The sequence below is a fragment of the Hemiscyllium ocellatum genome, chromosome 6 (assembly GCF_020745735.1).
Source record: "Hemiscyllium ocellatum isolate sHemOce1 chromosome 6, sHemOce1.pat.X.cur, whole genome shotgun sequence".
Lineage (NCBI taxonomy): Eukaryota > Metazoa > Chordata > Chondrichthyes > Orectolobiformes > Hemiscylliidae > Hemiscyllium > Hemiscyllium ocellatum.
Window position 1 is genome coordinate 54,433,409 of NC_083406.1, and position 18,892 is coordinate 54,452,300.

At 42.7% G+C, this 18,892-nt stretch overlaps 1 protein-coding gene across 3 annotated transcripts in view; it reads right to left on the bottom strand.

Annotated features, from left to right (window-relative positions):
- abcc4 (ATP-binding cassette, sub-family C (CFTR/MRP), member 4) overlaps window positions 1–18,892 on the bottom strand; it is a 472,542-nt gene that overhangs the window by 439,013 nt on the left and 14,637 nt on the right. For all 3 annotated transcript variants that reach the window (XM_060825961.1, XM_060825960.1, XM_060825959.1), the window contains exon 3: window positions 576–696. In XM_060825961.1, the coding sequence (XP_060681944.1) occupies window positions 576–696 (121 nt within the window). The remainder of the gene's footprint in view (window positions 1–575; window positions 697–18,892) is intronic.

Genomic DNA, 18,892 nt, shown 5'->3' on the forward strand with positions numbered 1-18,892 from the left:
CGAGTATTGTATGCAATTTTGGTCTCCTGGTCTGAGGAAAAACATTCTTGCTACTGAGGGAATCCAGTGAAGGTTCACCAGACTGATTCCTAGGATGGCAGGACTGACTGCGACGATGCTGCCACTTTAAGAGGTTATTTTGTCCTATTTTGCTTTTGACGAGAGGTTGTAAGGCAGATGTGGCAAATGTACTACTGAAGACATCTTGGCTAAATAGCTTGAGAGGCCTGAATGGGTTTGACCAGCTCTCTTATATTTCTCTCTTTTGATTTTTTTTTAACTTTAGAAGATATCGGGGTCTCAAAACAGCTGGAGCTTTAGTGACTGCCTCTTGTCTACTACATTACACTGGAGCAATCTTAGCAAATGTTGGCACACCAAGCATCCAAAGAAGCAGATAAAGTGGTTATAAAACAGCACAACTCTCAGGATCCAAAGTGGTCAGCACTTTAAGGCAATCAATTATGCCATGGATCTTACCAATTAGGATACCTAACTTGCGAAATTCCCATCAGGACAGGAAAACTATTTTGCAATTCCAGAACAAATAAACTCATTTAGCTAAAAAAAATTACCTCTACAAATGTGAATGCACCTAAAATGATATATGATTTCCAGAAACATTTCAAAACAGCGTATGTAAGACGGGGAACTCGAGCTTGCTTCTTTGCTTTCTGGACTTCTTTATCCCAGTACCTGAATAAAGGAGAGGGAGGGAGAGGGGGCAGGGAAGGAAGGATAGGTGTTGGAGGGCATGGGAGGACAAGGGAGACAGAAAAGAATAATACCTGTAAACCTCAAAGAATATGAACATTTCATTGGCATGTATAATTTTAAAGCATGAAGACAATCGAAATAATAAGCTGTTGTCACAAATTACTGCAGGTCTCCGATGATGTCTCATGGGAAATTGAAAAAGTGAAAATGTAACATACACACCCAGGTCAGAGATTAGAATTCAAGGATTTCATCAAACAAACAGCAGTACACCGCAAGCACACAGAATACACTTTCAAAAGGAAAATGAGATGGCTTCCCTTTTTGCTCACCAATAACCCCAGCCAAGCAATCTAGCTCATTATTCTATGGTTTTCCAAGTGAAGAATATCCATTTTAATACTTCCTTTTTATGGGCAAGGTCAAGACATTGCAGTCAGGTATCATCATGTGTTCACATATCATTAAAGGAACATTTGCATAGCACAAATATATCCAATAGTGCAAAGACAAACAAGTGGACATGTACATGCAAACGAGAAACAACAGGCAGTCACTTGGTCTTCTGAGCCTGCTCTGCCAACAATAAGATCACAGCCAATCTGATTTTAACTTTGACTCTACATTTCTGCATATTCCTGATAATCTTTCATCCTCTTCATAATCGAGAATCTGTCTACCTCTGCCCTAACAATATTCGTGATTATGCACCCACTGTGTTTTGAGGAATTCCATAGACACTCAACCCTCAAAGAAAAAATTGTTCTTCATCCTAGTCTTGAATGGGCATTCTCTAAATTCTAGATTATTGTACAAGAGATTAGATTAGATTACATTCCCTACAGTGTGGAAACAGACTCTTCGGTCCAACCAGTCCACACTGACCCTCCGAACGGTAACCCACCCAGACCCATTTCCCTCTGGCTAACACACCTCTCACTACAGGCAATTTAGCATGACCAATTCACCTGACCTGCACATCTTTGGACTGGGAGGAAACCTGGAAGAAACCCACGCAGACACATGGAGGATGTCTGTGTGGAGTTTGCACAATCATCTGAGGCTGGAATCAAACCTCGGCCCTGGTGCTGTGACACAGCAGTAAAGAGGAAATAATCCTTCCAAGTGCCTCAGGATCTGACAGGTTCCGCAATCGGTCAAAAAACACTAACAATTCAGTCTGGTTCTTAAAATTTCACACTTTATTATCACGGCCAGGCACAAGTTGTTCAGCAACAGAGAGGTTAAACACGGTGTCACTAGGAGAAACTGCTGCACATGGCTTAAGACAAAGACATTTTTACAACGTTTTTGAAAAGAAGTTACAGAGCAGATTCAAATAATTAACCAATGATATCATTTACCCAATCAAAGCAACTTAACCCAATGATATTTCCTGGGAACCAGCTTTGTTTTACACATCCAAGCTTCTTTATCTCCCTTTGCACCTGCACTTGCAAGGTCAGTTAAAATAGCTAGTAAATGTCTTATTTAGTCTAGTTATTTCTATGCTGTAAAGGAAGCATTGTCTGCTAATCTTTGTTTTAGTACTTTATAGTTAATTCAGGAATGCAGATTCCAGCAGGGTTAAAAACCATTTTAAGCAGAGTTGTCAATTTGCAGCCTAGAAGTCATTTTGTCAAGTTACTTGCATTAAGAAGACATTTAGTTGTTAGTAGAGTATGTATTAAATGGATGATCCTGACAACAGCCTGTATTCAGATTTCAGATCCTCATCTCCCCACTTTGGTCATTCTACGACCATACTACAGGATGGGAGGGCATCGATTAGATCAGTCCAATCGAATGGACACTAGAGATTGCCATATGAAGCAGCATTTTCTGGGGGGAGCCGATGCTGTCAGAAGAAATTATTACATTTAACAATAGCAATGCCAGCAAAAAGACAAACTAAAACAATACCACTAAGCATAGCCATATTTATTAACCAGTTGTACCATGAGCCAAAACCCCATCCTCCGCCTTCAGTCATTTGACTGACAAAGGTGCGGATGTTATCTACATGCCTGGTAACATTCTCAATGAGGTCATAGAGTCATAGAGATGTACAGCACAGAAACAGACCCTTCAGTCCAACTTGTCCACACTGACCAGGTATCCCAACCAAATCTACTCCCACCTGCCAACACCCAGCTCATATCACTCCAAACCCTTCCTATTCATATACTTATCCAGATGCCTTTTAAATGTTGCAACTGTCCTAGTCTCTGGTAGCTCATTCCATACATGCACCACCCTCTGTGTGAAAAAGTTGCCCCTTAGGTCCCTTTTATATCTTTCCCCTCTTACCTGAAACCTATGCCCTCTAGTTCTGGACTCCCCCACCCGAGGGAAAAGACCTTGTCTATTTACCCTATCCATACCCTTCATGATTTTATAAACCTCTACGAGGTCACCCCTCAGCCTCCGATGCTCCAGAGAAAACAGCTCTAGCCTAGTCAACCTCTCCCTATCGCTCAAATCCTCCAACCCTAGCAACATCCTTGTAAATCTTTTCTGAACACTTTCAAGTTTCACAAAATCCTTCCAATAGGAAGACTAGAATTGCAGGCAATATTCCAAAAGTGGCCTAACCAATGTCCTGTACATCCGCAATATGACCTCCCAATTCCTGCACTCCGTACACCGTCCAATAAAGGAAAGCATACCAAATGCCTTCTTCACTATCCTATCTACCTGGGATTCTACTTTCAAGGAGCTATGAACCTGCACTCCAAGGTCTCTTTGTTCAGTAACATTACCTAGGACCTTACCATTAAGTCCTGCTAAGATTTGCTTTCCCAAAAATTCAGCACCTTGCATTTATCTGGATTAAACTCCATCAGCCACACCTCAGCCCTTTGGTCCATCTGATAATCCGAGGTAAGCTTCTTCGTTTTCCACTACATCTCCAATTTTGGTGCCATCTGCAAGCTTACTAAATACAGAGAAACCTCGATTATCCGAATGAAATAGGCAGCCACTATTTTGTCCGGATAATTGATTATTCAGTTAATCGATTCAATGCCTTTCCTCTGGGGCTCGGAGGCCTGTAACTCCCATCATGCATTTGCTTTTGACTATGGCACAAACTTCACCCTCTTTTGCGAGTAGGTAATCGAGGGTGTACCGGTTTTGCTGGGAAAACAGGCATAATTCTGAAAGCATGTCTTTAACTCCTGCTAAGGACAGCGGCCGTTTCGTTGCCCAAGAGGGTAAGAGCGCAAATGTGGTTTTGATAGCTAATCACTGTCACTGCCTCAAAAAACTCAATCAAATTTGTGAGATTAGACCTTCCCAACACAAAGCCTTTCTGATTATTCCAAAAAAGTTAAATCTTTTCCAAACGCAAGTAAATTCTGTCCCTAAGTATCTTCTCCAATAATTTCTCTACAACTGATTTAAGGTTTACAAACCTAAAATTTTCTAGAGTATCCCTGTTGCCAGTCTTAAACAGAGGAACAACACTGGCGAAGGAAATAGCTGAAGAAGTTAATAAATATTTTGTGTCAGTCTTCACAGCGGAAGACATGAGTAATATCTCAACAATTAAGGATAGTCAAGGGGCAAAGTGGAGTATGGTAGCCATCGCAAAAGAGAAAGTACATGTAAAGCCAGAAGCTCTAAAAATTGATAAATGTCCTGACCTGGATGGGCTATATCCCAGAGTTCTGAGAGGTGGCTAAAGAAATAGCAGAGGCATTGCTTGTAATCTTTCAAAGATCACTAGAGTCAGGGAAAGTCCCAGATGATTGGAAAATCATTGTAACACCCTTGTTCAAGAAAGGATCAGGACAACAGATGGAGAATTATAGGCCGATTAGCCTAACCTCAGCTGTAGGTAAAATTCTAGAATCCATCATTAAGGATAAGATTTCCAAATTCTTGGAAATGCAGGATCGGATTAGAGCAAGTCAGCATAGATTTAGTAAGGAGAGGTCGTGTCTGACAAACCTGTTAGAATTCTTTCAATAGGTATTGTTTGAAGAGGTAACAAGTAGGTTAGACCAGGGAAACCCAGTGGATGTTATTTACCTAGACTTCCAAAAGGCTTTTGATAAGGTGCCTCATGGGAGGCTGCTGAGAAAGATGAGGGCCCATAGTGTTCAGGGTGAGCTACTGGCATGGATTGGGATTTGGCTGTCTGACAAAAGGCAGAGAGTTGGGTTAAAAGGTTATTTTTTCAGAATGGCAGCTAGTGACAAGTGGTTTTCCACAGGGTTAAGTGTTGGGGTGCAGTTATTCACTTTATATATGAATAATCTGGACGAAGGGACTGGGGGCATTCTGGCGAAGTTTGCATAAGATACGAAGTTATGTGAACAGGTAGTACTGAGCAGGTGGGGAGACTACAGAAAGATTTAGACAGTTCAGGAGAGTGGTCCAAGAAATGGTTGATGAAATTCAATGTGAGCAAATGCGACATCTTGCACCGTGGATAAAAGGTGGACTTGCAGGTTGACTCCGTGGTTAAGAAAGCAAATGTAATATTGTCATTTATCTCAAAAAGGTTGAAATTTAAAAGCAGTGATGTGCTACTGAGACTTTATAAAGCTCTGGTTAGGCCCATTTAGAATGCTGTGTACAGTTTTGGGCCCCACAACTCAGGATAGACATACTGGCATTAGAGCACGAACAGCCGAGATTCACACGGATGATCCCGGGAATGTAGGCTTAACATATGATGAACGGCTAAGGATCCACGGCTACAAAGTATGGCCACCCAGATCATTTGGGGTGAAAGCTATTCAATAGAAAAAGAGGTGGGTCTTTTGGTAAGCGATACGGTTATTGTCCCAGAATGGTTCCTTCCATCCCACAATTGGGAAGATGGAGGTGTCTTTAGGGGTGTCATAATGAAGGTGGTTGCAATTACCTATTCCACAAAGGGCCTGAATACCAACAATAACAGAGACACACTCCTCCTCTAGGCATGCCCATGATATGGGAGGTCCTACAGGGGAGCAGTGATGACTGGTACATTTGATCATAGTCACATAAGTGCACTCACATCCCTTACTATTGTAAGGATTGGGATAGGCTGCCCCAGACTTATTAGAAGTCCACAAGCAAATAACAGGTGGGGATAAGTAATAATAAAAGAAATATTATATCCAATAAATGCCTTAGAAGCATTCCATACTCCTCCTTGGGATTCAGGAGAGGGACAGTGTCTTTTGCTGATGTAAGGGTGTAACAGACCACCTAGCCAAATATTTTACTGTGACTTTGAAGAAACAAATTGTTAGTGAAAGACAACATTTCCTCATTTTCTCTTTTGCAAAATGCAGATTTAGGCCTCTTTGAATAAGGGCAAGGCTTACCAGGGCCGCCCATAGCACAACTGAAATCAAACTGGCATAAACCACCTTGACAGGGTAAAGACCATTGAGACTTGTCCTGTAACCAAACTGTCCGATCTTCGTGATGCAGTTGGCCATTGCGATTTTTTCTTGGTAACGTTCCATGCATCAAAGGAATCAGTCTCTCGGCACACAAAGACATCTTTTCAGCATAAATGATACACAGTCTCTGGTTGCTCAGGATCGCACAGGTTTCACAGCCCCTTCTTGAGCACCAACGCTGACGATGACGAGTCCGTATAGCAGGGTAAGTTCAATCTCCATCATCTCCCCCCTTGAAAGGGGCTCGTCTGATGACTTTGCAATGATGGAGGTGCCTGGCGACTTTATCAGCAGTAGGGGTGGTGAGGAGAACCTAAAAGGACCCCTCTCATCGAGGTTGGAGGCCTCAGCTTGTCCGTTGTAATAGAGTATAAACCATTGCCTCCTTGCCCAAATGTGTACAAAATGCACATAATCAACAAAAATAGGCAGCAGCAAAGAAGGAACACAAACTTGTCCAGCAGGGGTCACCCACATTTTGGTTTGAGTTTTGAGGGAGTACCGCATTTGAGGACATAGCTTGTGCTTTTCAGCAAGGGACTTCCCCTGTAATTTCCATATTATACTGGCATCCACGTCCTTTTACTATGTCTAACCAGGTTTTGCTGGAGACCCAAATGGAACCAGAAGTGTAAGGCCGCCTGCTTGAAAACTGCATCCACCTGCCTACTACTTTAGAAACTGTATCAATTTCCTCAGCATGACCGGACATCTTGATAACGGCCAGATTGATTGGACAAAACAGCATTACAGTAACGCTACCCCATGGGGGTTAAAAATCCTCTATGTTCCCACAAGGCTCCAAAATTGTGGGTCACACCAAAAGCACAACAAAGAGTCAGTGTACGTTAGCAGATTTTCCTTTTGCTAGGACACAAGCATGTTGATTCCCCACATTAGCTCCAAGGTAACATTAAAGACACATCACTCCCCAGTGGCCACATGTTCATAGTTAAAGCAAGGGCCAGTCATTTGTCCCTGGGGGATTTTGCTGGTTTGTTCCCAGTCTCAAAGGTGTAATATTGGGGCCTGCCTGTCCCCATTTCCAGGTTCCCCTTGGGAAAAGGTTGCTCAACAGTGAGTGGGCATCTGAGGTAGATTATGCCCCCACCCCTCCCTCCAATGGATATCCTGGTCCAAATCAACCCTGTCAGGACTGGCACACTGCATTGGGGCTTGTGAGGGCACTAGGTATAATCGGTTTTACCTGTAACTTGCATCGTGGTTCAGTCTGGTGCCGGCCATCCCAATAGAAAACCATCGCTCACCTCATTAGCGACTGGAAGTTCCTGGACTAGTTCATACTGTTTATCTGGATCATGTCAGTGACACCAGGTGGAAAACATTCCAAAAGCATAGGGTAAAACAAAGGTAATTGATCTTCTTGATTATTTTTCAATTATATACCGCTTCCATCAAACAGATAGCCACATATTTTAGTCTTGTAACACAAGCCATTCGTACTCAGGGTACTCCTAGAATTTTGCTGCATTTACATTTGTATCACCCTTGGACATAGTGAGCAAATTGAGTCGGTTTGTTCCTGCAGTCAGGGGCATGTTTCATTAACATTACTCTAATTCCCCGGATGGGCCCTGGTTAAGATGGCGCAGGTCACTCATCCCCATGATATCAGCTATGAAGACTGGATACTTCATTTTCAAAAAAGGAAGGTTTGTAAGTAAGGGTGGGGTGGGGTGTGTGGTTGGCGGTGACAATGAGGAGATGTTACAGGGTATCCAGGAATAAAATTCCCATCCTCATTCCAATCAGTGTCATCCCCATCCTCAAATAGGTTCGGTATGCCTGACATAGATTCTACTCGTAGTCCCGAGCCTAAGTTTTTTGTTTTACAGTATTGCTGCTTTAACCCTGTTTGTATATTCCTCAACCTTAGTGATCTTACACTGTTTCTCATGTCCCTTTTAATTCCCCTTACAATTTAGGTGCAATCAGTCCTTCTTGTACAGGTCACTTGTACCCCAAAAGAGTTTCCAATGATCCAAAAACGTGAATCCTTCTCCCTTACACCAGCTCCTCAGCCATACATTCATCTGCTTCAACCTCCTATTCCTGCCCTCACTCGCTCGTAGCACCAGGAGTAATCTAGATATTACTATTCTTGAGGACCTCCTTTTTAAATTTCTGCCTAACTCTCTAATCTCCCTTCAGAATCTCAATCTTTTCCCTTCCTATGTTGTTGGTTCCCATGTGGACAATGACCTCTTGCTGGTTCCTCTCCCCCTTGAGAACATTCTGCGCCCTCTGAGACATCCTTGATCCTGGCACCAGGGAAGCAACACTCCATTCTGCTTGTTCGCTGCTGGTCACAGAAATGCCTGTCTGTACCTCAGACTAGAGAATTCCCTATCACAATTGATCTCTTGGAACCAGACGTATCCCTCTTTACATTAGAGGCAGTCTCAATACCAGAAACTTGGCTGTTGGTGCTACGTTCCCCTGAGAATCCATCACCCCCTACATTTTCCAAAACATCATACCTGTTTGAAATGAGTATATCCACAAAAGACTCCTGCTCTAGCTGCCTACCTCTCTTACCTTTCCTGGAGTTAACCCATCTATGTGACTGTATCTGAGACTCTTCCCCCCCCCCCAACTTCCTATAACTACCATCCATCACATACTGTTGCTATTACAAATTCCTCATCACTTCTAACGGTCTCTCCAACCGATCCATTCGATCTGATCAGATTCGCAGCCAACAGCAGATATAATCCACAGTAACCCTTAAACTATCTGTAAACTCCCACAGCTGACAAGAAGTACATATCACTCTATCAAAGGCCATTTTTGCTCCTTCACAATCTACAGACCCAGAAATTAACACCGTCTTATTCTTCGACAAACACTGCCCCAGGTTAAATTAATAGTTATATCTTATATTTTCAGTTTAATCAAGAGATAAATCTCCAAAAACATATAATCAAGAAAGAACCCACTCTACTCACTACAGCAGATTCTCTGTAGGCCACACTTAAAACAACGGTTAACTTATTTGATTCTGTGCTGAGAACATCGCCCAACAGTTCCTAGCTCATGCTGGGAAGAAACAAACAGTTGCAAGATCAAGGCACACCAATACCAGCTCGTTAAGGATTACCATATCATCCAAGACCTGACCAACTTAAGGAAGAAAGCTCTCTAAGCCTGTCACAACATCACCAGTGAGGCAATGTAAGGAATAGAAATAGCAGAGTTACAAAGAACAACAAGAAAAAATCAAGACCCAAAGGTGGACTGAGAAAGATAAATAACTGCATCTCCTTGCTGACAAGCATAACACCCAGGATTTCTTCAGTCCCACCAGACCCTTAGCCTCAAACTAGTGCAGACTAAGGATGGGGTCCTTTTGAAAGGCAGTGAAAACAGAAGTCTCCAAAGGAGACAATCCTTCAAAGAACTCCTAAAGTACAATACAATTGTCAACGAGGTAGTGTTTCAGGAAATACCCTAATCTCCTCCTGGTGTGGTAGACATTGAAGCTGGAGTCTTGAAATAGTTCTTACAAGAACTCTTTTATACACTGTTCTCACATGTATTAAAACTCCATTACAATGGTGTTACTTTTTTTAATCTCGAGTATGCAAAGGTTTGGAGGGGTTCTGTCCTGGGAGACAGGAGATGGGTTAAAACATGTTCCAATTTGCTGGCTGCTACTTCTGATGGGATGTCTGTCCAGTCTGCTTGTATAATTAGGAGGTGTTAGTCCTTTTGTCTTTTAGGTTAGCAAATATTAGTAAAAATGCTAGGCCTATATGCTCTAAATAGCTTTAAATGCACTTAAACACAATTATATAATAAAGGATATTAAACTGATTATTGCAGCTGGATTGTGAGATGTATTCACTATTTGTTGGTATGAGTCTCATTCATTCATGCAATTTTATGGAAACACTGTTTTGTCAGTTAGTTTCATAAAGGGATAATGGCCCAGTTAAAAGGTATTTAACAGGTACTTAATCTATTCAGGTCTAGGGTTTGGTTGATTAATATTATAATGTTTCATGGAGACTTGATGGGGATGGTACTGTTCTATATGCTGAAACACTGCTTGTAATAAGGGCTGACAAGGTATGGAAGTGCAGTAATATGTTTAAAAGGGTTGCTTTTAAATTTGGATACTACAGAACCGCTGTTTTATGAATGAATGAATGAAACCATGTTAAAGTAAATAACAGATTAGTAAAGGATTATGAATGAATGAACGGGAAACCAATATTAATGAATATAGTGAGCGAGTTAATAAAGATAGTCTCTAACACAATATCCCACAGTATCAAAGAATTGGTCTCAATCTTAAGAGGACTCAGTCATACAGTCCAGAAATAGATCCTTCAGTCCAACTTGTCTGCGTCAACCAGACATCCTAACTGATCTAGTCCCATTTATCAGCGTTTGGCCCATATCGCTTTTAAGCATTCCACTTCATGGACCCATCCAGAATTCTTTTTAATGTTGTAATCGTACCCATCTCCACCACTTTCTTTCACAGCTCATTCCATGCATTCAAATCCTTTATCAACCCATCCCAGGTCACATTCTGGCCCACTTCTGAATTAAGCTGCATCTCATCTAAGACTGACATCACATCCAATCTGCAAGCACCACATTTGAATGCTTAAGGATGAGCGTCTTAGGTGACCAAGACATGCATGCTGGTATCAAAACCCTTGTGTATAAAGCAGAGATCTTTCAGATTCTTTTATACCTGCCTCAGAACTTACCAGTCAAATAGAGGAAAGGAACCAAGACAATGAGAGCTTAGCCATGTTGAGTTTCATAGGAGTAACACAAGGCTGGATGACTTCTATTTTCAAGCTAGGAGCATTATTGGTAAAACAGAGGAGTTAAGGATGTGGATTGACATGGTGTTGGGGAATTTCAACAATCCCAACATTAACTGGGATAGTCATAATGTAAAAGGTTCAGAGGAGGCATATTTCTTGAAGTGTATTCAGGACAGCTTTATATGTTAACACTCAGTTGGGAGGCAGCAGTGAGTAGTGACTCAGGAGGATTCTGGGAGACTTTGGCTCACACCCCACAACTGAGAACAGGAGGATTTGGTGTCCAAAAACAGTGAAGTCGGAATATTACATTCCTGTAGTGTTTCCCTCCATGCCGCAAAAAAAAAGTGTAAGAGGGGCCGCTAAAAAATTTTGTTGGGGCTTAAGGACAGCAGAGCAATGTGCATCTAATTGTCCAGTAAAGATGGCAGGGACTCTGGGAAAGTTTGTGATGTGTGTGGCATGCAAGATGTCAGACATTTTGGTTCCACAAGATATCCAGGACAGTCAAATCTATATGAAGTGATGGAGGGTAGCAGTCTTCAAACAACATGTGGCTAATTTGAAGCAGCAAATCTCTTCACTCACACCATCCAAGCAGCAGAGGGGTTTCTGGAACAGTCGTGTCAGAAGTATGGTGACTCCACATCATGATAGACAGGCAAGGAAGAGTGTAGAGATAGCAAGATAGCAGGTTGTCATTCATCGAAAGGAAGAGAGACTGCAGATCCAGGAAACCCAGGACTCCTTGAATCTATCTAACAAGCAACACAACTAAGTTGAGATTGGATGAGGCAAAATCAGAGTATCATGGTGCCTGATGATACTCCAAGAAAAGAGGGGGAATGGTAAGCAAATTAGAAAATTGATAAGAACAGGTGACTGAATAGTTCAACTGATAGACAGTCTAGTTTGCAGCCGAGATGAGGAATCCGATTCAATCTGTTCCCTCCTACATACAAAGTTTTGGGACAGAATGAAACGGCTGGATAAATATCCAAACAAGGAAGATGAACATGTGGAATCCAATGATACAGGGAAGGTCAGCTTGTTGTAGAATAGTTGCAGTCCCAACACTGACCCTGGCAGAACTCCGCAAGTCGCTGATTGCCATCCTGAAAAAGACTCCTATGTCCCCACCCTGCTCTTCTACCAGTCAGCCAATCTTCTATCCATGCTAACACCATGTCCTATTATCTTATTTAGCAGGTGTATGTGCAGCAGCTTGTCAAGCCTTCTGAAAAACCAAATAGATCGCGTCCACTGACCATCTTCTGAAGTCAGATGTCACATGACACCAGGTTATAGTACAATATGCTTATTTGAAACGACAAGCTTTCGGAACTCTGCTCCTTAGTCAGGTGAAGTGACTTCACCTGACAGAGGAGCAGTGCTCCAATAGTTTCTGATTTCAGATAAACCTGTTGGGACTATAACCTGGTGTCGTGTGACTTCTGACTTTTTCCACTAGAGTTCAACATCGGCACTTCCATGTCAGACCCTTTGATGAGGTAACAAGCAAGTTCAACAAACAACTCCAACAGATCTATCAAACATCACAAAGTCATTCTGACAGCTTGATTTACCATGCATTTCCAATTACTCTGCAATCCAATATGAAGTTGGAAAAAATTAAAAACTAGTCAAGTTAAGAACCCAGACTGGAAAAGGGCAAATTGTAGGGGTCTGAAAGTTGAACTGGAGAAAACTGTATGCACTTTGATGGATAAAATAGTAGATCGAAAATGGGTGCAAGCTGGGTACATACTCATGGGAAATAAATATGAAGTACCCAAAGCAAGAATATTCTAGATGATTAAAGACACTGATGACAAAATAAGGGGAAAAAAAAGGTACATAATGCATATCAGAATATTAATAGCTATAGAAATCAGGAGGAGTATCTCAAATGCAAGACAGAGTCTAAAGTTGGAATAAGGAAGGTTAAGAGGAAGCAGAAGGAAAGAATAGCAGGCTGCACTAAAACAAATAGTAATACGTTCTTCAAACATACCAACAATAAAAGATTAGCAGAGGAGAGAGTGCAGCCCATCAGAAACCAGCAAAATAAACTGTTTACTGAAGCAAAATGTATGGCAGGGGTACTAAGTGAATACTTTGTTTTTGTCTTAAACAAATCAGAAGATGATTATAATGGCCCAGTCGACAACTTGGGTGTTTTGCAACTGAGTCACAGCTAACGAAGAGGTGTTTGAAAAAGGTTGGCAGCACTCCGGGCAGAGAAGTCGCCAGGCCCGAATGAGATGCAGCTTAGATTACCGAGAGAGGGAAGGGAGCAAATCGTGTAGCTGCTGACAAAAAAATTCTAGGCCTCTCTGAATACAGGATTAATCCCAGGGTTCTGGAGAAATGCAAATGCAACATTATTGTTTAACAAAGGGGCAAAAGATGATCCAGGAAACATCAATAGTGCCAAAACTGATGGAGACCAGAATAAGGGATAAAGGTAAATACAAACTTAGTGAAATACAAGTTATACAAGACAGTCAACATGGTTGTGTCAAGGGCAAACATGTCTGGCAAGTTTAATTTGACTTTTTGACAAGGTGACACAGGCAGTGGATATTGCAAATGTGAACTTTTAGAAAGCATTTGAAAACACGTGGAAGGTTGGTTAGTCAATCAGAAATATTTGAGATTGATTATCCCTTGGCAGAATGGGCTAGAAGTTGGCTAAAAGATAGGAAACAGAGGCTAAGTATAAATGGGGATTTTGCAGGCTGGAGGGGAGTTTAAAATGGTGTTCCCTAAGGATCTGTTTTGGGACCCTTGCTTTTTCTAATTTATATTATCAACTAAGAGATGAGTGTTGAAAGCAAAATCTAAATTTGCATATGATACTAAGCTAGAGAGAACAGTGAATTGTGAGGGTGATGCTGAGTGACTTTGTGGAATTGTGTGAAACAGATAGTTGTTGTGATTCTGTTCGCCAAGCTGGAAATTTCTGTTGCAGACGTTTCGTCCCCTGTCTAGGTGACATCCTCAGTGCTTGGGAGTCTCCTGTGAAGCGCTTCTGTGATCTTTCCCCCGGCATTTGTAGTGGTTTGAATCTGTCGCTTCCGGTAATCAGTTCCAGCTGTCTGTTGCAGTGGCCGGTACATTGGGTCCAGGTCGATGGGCTTATTGATTGAATCTGTGGAGGAGTGCCATGCCTCTAGGAATTCCCTGGCTGTTTTCTGTATGGCTTGTCCTATAATAGTAGTGTTGTCCCAGTCAAATTCATGTTGCTTGTCATCTGCGTGTGGGGCTACTAAGGATAGCTGGTCGTGTTGTTTCGTGGCTAGTTGGTGTTCATGGATGCGGATCGTTAGCTGTCTTCCTGTTTGTCCTATGTAGTGTTTTGTGCAGTCCTTGCATGGGATTTTGTACACTACATTGGTTTTGCACGACACGACCGGCTATCCTTAGTAACCACACACGCAGATGACAAGCAAGATGAATTCAGCCTGCAGACAAAGAGCCCTTCCCTCCACCACCACCCGCTGCCAATTACACACTTAGGTCTTTTAGCAATCCAGGAGCTGCTCTTGACGACTAAGCAGACCAGTTCATTGACGACTGGCAAGCCTTCAAACCTCAGGAGCTGTGTTTAATCATGGCCTTTGGTCCGTGCGCAAGGATGGCCCAGAAGGGTTTATTGATTATTTAAGATGCACTGCAATCATATACAGTGCTATCACGCAGGATCAGTGTTCCCTTATTTATGCCTCTCTTCCTCCTGAAATAAGAGGAAGATGGATGGCTGAACTGAGAGCAAACAGGGACACATGGACTATATTTAGTGCCATACACCAAGATGAAGATGAACAGCGCACGGTGATATTCACATCACTGAAACATGCACATCCTAAGCCCTTGAACATCTCCAAACTCCTTGAATGTAGACCCGCCCCAAAGGAGAACAGTACTTCATTTTTTCACCGCTTCTGTGGCATTTACACCCTCTATTCTGGGGATGTTACTTTTACCGAAGGGAGACAGTCTCCTCAGTTCAGTGCGCTGTGAATGCAGATTTTGCCTGACCGGGTAGCTTCCTGTATAAAAACTAACAACATGGATTGGTCAGATAATTCAAGGTCCCAGATGCGACGTGTGGTGTCCTACTACTGGAGCAATGGCTGTGACCACTTAGCGGGACTGGACACCACTCCCACATCAAGTCTGAGTTCGTACAAAGATCTGCTTGCAGCTGTTCTCGTAGGCCCACGATGGAACGGGGACTGACCGGCACAGGTGCAAATCATTTCCGACTGATCTGTGCACTTCCCATAATGCTTGCTTTAACTGTGGGTAGGTGGACCAATACACAGAAGCGGGTCCTGTAGATGCTGGAGATTAGAGTGGTGCTGGAAAAGTACAGCAGGTCAGGCAGCACCCAAGGAGCAGGAAAAAATCAACTTTTGGGGCAAAAGACCTTCCCACTACGCCCGGGTTTGCCCATTTTCCCAGAAAAGGGGCCAGAGGTCTCATCAGAAGCAGATGTCCTTCACTACCTCTCACACTTTTTGACTAACCTGTGCTAACTATCTGGTCTTCTCACATCCAGATAATTTATGTAAATAACAAATTACAAAGATCACAGCACTGAACCATGGCATTCCACCAGTGACAGGGCTCCAGTACGAGAAACAACCTTCAACATCATCTTCTGTTTCCTAAATTCAAGTCAATTTTGAATCAGTTAGCGAGCTCTCCTTGGGTTCTAAGTGACCTTATCTTCATAACCAGCCTGCCGTTTGGGACCTTGTCAAAGACCTTTCTAAGTTGTTGTGGTTCTGTTCGCCGAGCTGGGAATTTGTGTTGCAGACGTTTCGTCCCTGTCTAGGTGACATCCTCAGTGCTTGGGAGCCTCCTGTGAAGCGCTTCTGTGATCTTTCCTCCGGCATTTACAGTGATTTGTACCAGCCGCTTCCGGTTGTCAGTTCTGGCTGTCCGCTGCAGTGGCCGGTATATTGGGTCCAGGTCGATGTGCTTACTGATTGAATCTGTGGATGAGTGCCATGTCTCTAGGAATTCAATGGCTGTTCTCTGTTTGGCTTGTCCTATAATAGTAGTGTTGTCCCAGTCGAACTCATGTTGCTTGTCATCTGAGTGTGTGGCTACTAAGGATAGCTGGTCATGTTGTAGCTAGTTGGTGTTCATGGATACGGATCGTTAGCTGTCTTCCTGTTTGTCCTATGTAGTGTTTTGTGCAGTCCTTGCATGGGATTTTGTACACTACATTGGTTTTGCTCATGCTGGGTATTGGGTCCTGGTGAGTTGTTGTCTGAGAGTGGCTGTTGGTTTGTATGCTGTTCTGAGTCCTAGTGGTCACAGTAGTCTGGCTGTCAGTTCAGAAATGTTTTTGATGTATGGCAGTGTGGCTAGTCCTTTGGGTTGTGGCATGTCTTCATTCCATTGTCTTTCCCTTAGGCATATGTTGATGAAATTGCAGGTGTACCCATTTTTGGCGAATACATTGTATAGGTGTTCTTCCTCTTTTTGCAGTTCTGGTATACTGCAGTGTGTTGTGGCATTTTTGAACAGTGTCTTGATGCAACTTCTTTTGTGTGTGTTGGGGTGGTTGCTTTCGTAGTTTAGGACTTGGTCTGTGTGTGCGTGTGGCTTTCCTGTATACCTTTGTGGTGAATTCTCTGTTCAGTGATCTCTGTACCATCATGTCTAGGAATGGGAGTCGGTTGTCTTTTCTTCCGCTCTAGTGAATCGGATTCCTGTGAGTGTGGCATTGATGATCTGGAGTGTGTTCTCTATTTCTGTGTTTTTAATAATTACAAAGGTATCATCTACATATCTGACCCAGAGTTTGGGTTGAATTTGCGGTAAGACTATTTGTTCTAACCTTTGCATTACCACTTCTGCTATGAGTCCAGAGATGGGTGAGCCCATGGGTGTGCCGTTGATTTGTTCATATATTTGATTTTTGAATGTGACACGTGTTGTGAGGCACAGGTCCAGTAGTTGAGTATGCCGTCTTTGTTGATAGGTTTCCCGTCCTGTTGTCTGTTCTGTATGTCCAGTAGGTTGGCTATTGTTTCTCTGGCTAGGGTTTTGTCAATAGAGGTGAACAGTGCCGTTACATTGAATGAGACCATGGTTTCTTCCTTGTCTATGTGTATATTTCTGATGATGTCCAAGAATTCCTGTGTTGATTGTGTAGAGTGTCTGGATCCGCTGATCAGGTGTTTCAGTTTCTGCTGTAGTTCTTTAGCCAGTTTGTGTGATAGTGTCCCTGATAGTGATACTATGGGTCTGAGTGGGATGTTTGGTTTGTGCACTTTAGGTAGTCCATAGAAAATGGGGTTGTGGTTGCTTTCAGGTTTCATTCTCTGTAGGTCAAACCTGGTTATCTGTCCATTTTTTTGTAGGTTCCTCAGTGTGTTGTTTATCCTATTGGTGAGCTGTGGAGTGGGGTCAAACTCCCTCTTTTGGTAGGTGTTGGTATCTGCAAGTAGTTGTGCTTTTTGGATGTACTCTGCTTTGTCCAGGATGACCGTCATTCTGCCTTTGTCTGCTGGTAGTATGATTATGTTCTTATCGTTTCTTAGTGCTTTTAGTACTTCCCTCTCCTTGGTGTTGAGGTTATGTGTTTGCCTTTTCCTTGTTATCAGGGGTACGATACTTTGTCTCACTGTTTGTTGTGTCTCTTCTGTCAGTCCATTGTTTCTGAGTGTGCATTCTAGTGCTGCTAGGAAGACTGCTGTCTTGGCGTCCCTGTGGTTGTAGTTGAGTCCCTTGGCCAGTATTGTTCTTTCCGTGTCTGTGAGCTGTCTGTGGGAGAGGTTTCTAATCCAGGAGTGTGTTGTGGTGTCCTCTTCGTTGTGTTAGTTGCCATTTTTTCTTTTAGTGACGTTTTTTTGCGGTGTGTGGTCCTGTTCTGTACTATAGTCTATGGTCCGGGTCCATTCCTGATTGGTGGTTTTTGAAATTAACGATTTTTTCACACAATTTCTTGTCTGTATTTGTGTAGTCTGTTATGTGCATCTGTAACCATTACCTGGATCATCCTGAATCCGTTCTGTCTGGCTGTGTCCCTGGTTTGTGGGTTGTTGACTAGTGGTCTGTATCTGACACATGGTGGAAGGATTCGATTCTTTTAGCATTCATACAGGAACCGGAGTTGTTTGTATGTGGCGCTTAGGTGATTGGTACAGGATTCCCATTTCCTGGCTTGTCTTAGCGTCTCTCACCCGTAGGTGTTCAAAGTTTGGGAGAAGATTTGTAGCTCGGGTGCTTGTTGTTGTGATTCTGTTCGCCGAGCAACATGATAAGCAACATCAGTTCGACTGGGACAACACTACTATTATAGGACAAGCCAAACAGAGGACAGCCAGGGAATTCCTAGAGACATGGCACTCATCCACAAATTCAAATTAATAAGCACATCGACCTGGACCCAATATACCGGCCACTGTGGCGGACAGTTGGAACTGACAACCGGAAGCAACAGGCACAAATCACTATAAATACCGGAGGAAAGATCACAGAAGCGCTTCACAGGAGGCTCCCACGCACTGAGGATGTCACCCAAACAGGGGACAAACATCTGCAACACAAATTTCCAGCTCGGCAAACAAAACCACAACAACGAGCACCGAACCTACAAATCTTCTTCCAAAAACTTTGAACCTTACTAAAGTTCATATACACAACATCCACTGCCCTACCCTCATCTATCCTTTTGATTACATCTTTGGAAAACTCTAAAAGGTTTGCCAGATATGACGTCCCATGCACAAATCCATGCTGACTATCCCTAGTCAGACGTTGGCTATCTAAGTATTGGTTAATCCTGTCCTTCAGTATCCTCAGTTGTTTGCAATTCTCTTCCACAGATAGCAGTGGGTGCTAGAATCATCTGATAAATTTAAATCTGCAATAGATTTTTTTTTTGTTAAACAAAGGTGTTAAGGGATATGGCCCAAAGGCAGATATGTGGAGTTA